General features: G+C 40.3%; 1 protein-coding gene across 10 annotated transcripts in view; it reads left to right on the top strand.

The window, feature by feature from the left end:
* LOC106869733 (zinc transporter ZIP11) overlaps positions 1-1,611 on the top strand; it is a 172,182-nt gene that overhangs the window by 27,559 nt on the left and 143,012 nt on the right. For all 10 annotated transcript variants that reach the window (XM_052976865.1, XM_052976863.1, XM_052976864.1 and 7 more), the window contains exon 3: positions 559-726. In XM_052976865.1, the coding sequence (XP_052832825.1) occupies positions 559-726 (168 nt within the window). The remainder of the gene's footprint in view (positions 1-558; positions 727-1,611) is intronic.

Genomic DNA, 1,611 nt, shown 5'->3' with positions numbered 1-1,611 from the left:
TGAAATCTCAAAGCTATGAGATAATGCATGATTCATTTTTTTTAAAATGTAAATATATAAGCATGACTTTAGACAGAGAAATCAGAATGCTACACCATTGGTTATGATGACGAGAGTTCCAGTTGATCCAATCATGAAATGAACGTGCATGTTGCTGAGCACTCCACAGACACGTGTACCCTTAACATAGTTCTCAGGGAGATTCAGCGTGACACAGAGTGTGACAAGGCTGGCCCTTTGAAATACAGGTATGACTCATTTTTGCCAGCTGAGTGGACTGGAACAATGTGAAATAAAGTGTTTCACTCAAGGACACAATGCGCCACCAGGAATTGAACTCATGACCTTACAATCATGAGCTAAATACTCTAACCACTAAGCCACGAACCTTCACTCTCAGAATGTAAAGATAAAGCTAAAACCGAGCATGCTAACGATTCTCCCAGCTCGTCACCTTAAATGCTTCTGCATATTTCTAAATATGAGTTGAGAAATTCATTCTTGCCAGCAGCAACATCAAGTTTCAAATAATTTTTTTTTTTTTCGTATATTTTTAAGGTAATGACTGCTGCATCTTATTGGTCACTGTTAGACCCAGCTGTGGAAACTGCCCGGGTATCTGGTGTTTATGGAAAAGATGGACAGTATGCTTTTATACCTGTGACAATTGGTTTTGTTTTAGGTTCATTATTTGTTTGTCTAGCTGATGTTTTAATTTCTAATACGGTAAGGAAAAGTTTTTTTCATTTTTATGTGATTTGAAATTAGTTTCCATTGAAATGCACCATTCAAGTTATTTGTAGTTAATGTAAGTTAATGCAAAGTTGCAAGAGTGTGAGAGGAGAAGAGGACATATAGTAATACACACATGCACACACACACACACATCTGGGCATGTGTCTCACTCACTATCTCTCCTCCTTCCCTTTCTCTCCCTCCTTCTCTCTCCCTCCTTTTCTCTGTCTTTGTCTTGACATTGTGTGCTAATCCTAAGCAAGCTTCACCCTCATACAAATGGTGACATTTGATTGCAGTCTTCCATGAAAACATGTTTGAATCAGGGAGAAGATACAGGGGTGGTGACAGGGAAAGCATCCAGCTTACAGTAAATATGCCGTAATGTATCTCATGTGATGTATGCAAGCTTGGAAGATTAGACATTAAAACAATGATGATGATCATCGTCATCATCAGATATAAATAAATATATATATATATATATATATATATATAAATATATATATATCATCATCATCGTTTAACGTCCGCTTTCTATGCTAGCATGGGTTGGACGATTTGACTGAGGACTGGTGAACCAGGTGGTTACACCAGGCTCCAATCTGATTTGGCAGAGTTTCTACAGCTGGATGCCCTTCCTAACGCCAACCACTCCGAGAGTGTAGTGGGTGCTTTTACGTGCCACCGGCATGAAAACCATTCAGGCGGTACTGGTAATGGCCACGCTCAAAATGGTGTCTTTTACGTGCCACCTGCACGGGAGCCAGTCCAGTGGCACTGGCAACGATCTCGCAAGAATGTCCTTACACGTGCCACTGGCACAAGTGCCAGTGCACTGGTGCCATCACGATTTCACTTGCCTCAAAAGGTCTT

Source organism: Octopus bimaculoides, chromosome 2 (genome assembly GCF_001194135.2).
Source record: "Octopus bimaculoides isolate UCB-OBI-ISO-001 chromosome 2, ASM119413v2, whole genome shotgun sequence".
Lineage (NCBI taxonomy): Eukaryota > Metazoa > Mollusca > Cephalopoda > Octopoda > Octopodidae > Octopus > Octopus bimaculoides.
The sequence above is the reverse complement of the archived record's forward strand: the minus strand, read 5'-3'. Positions and strand labels throughout refer to the sequence as shown.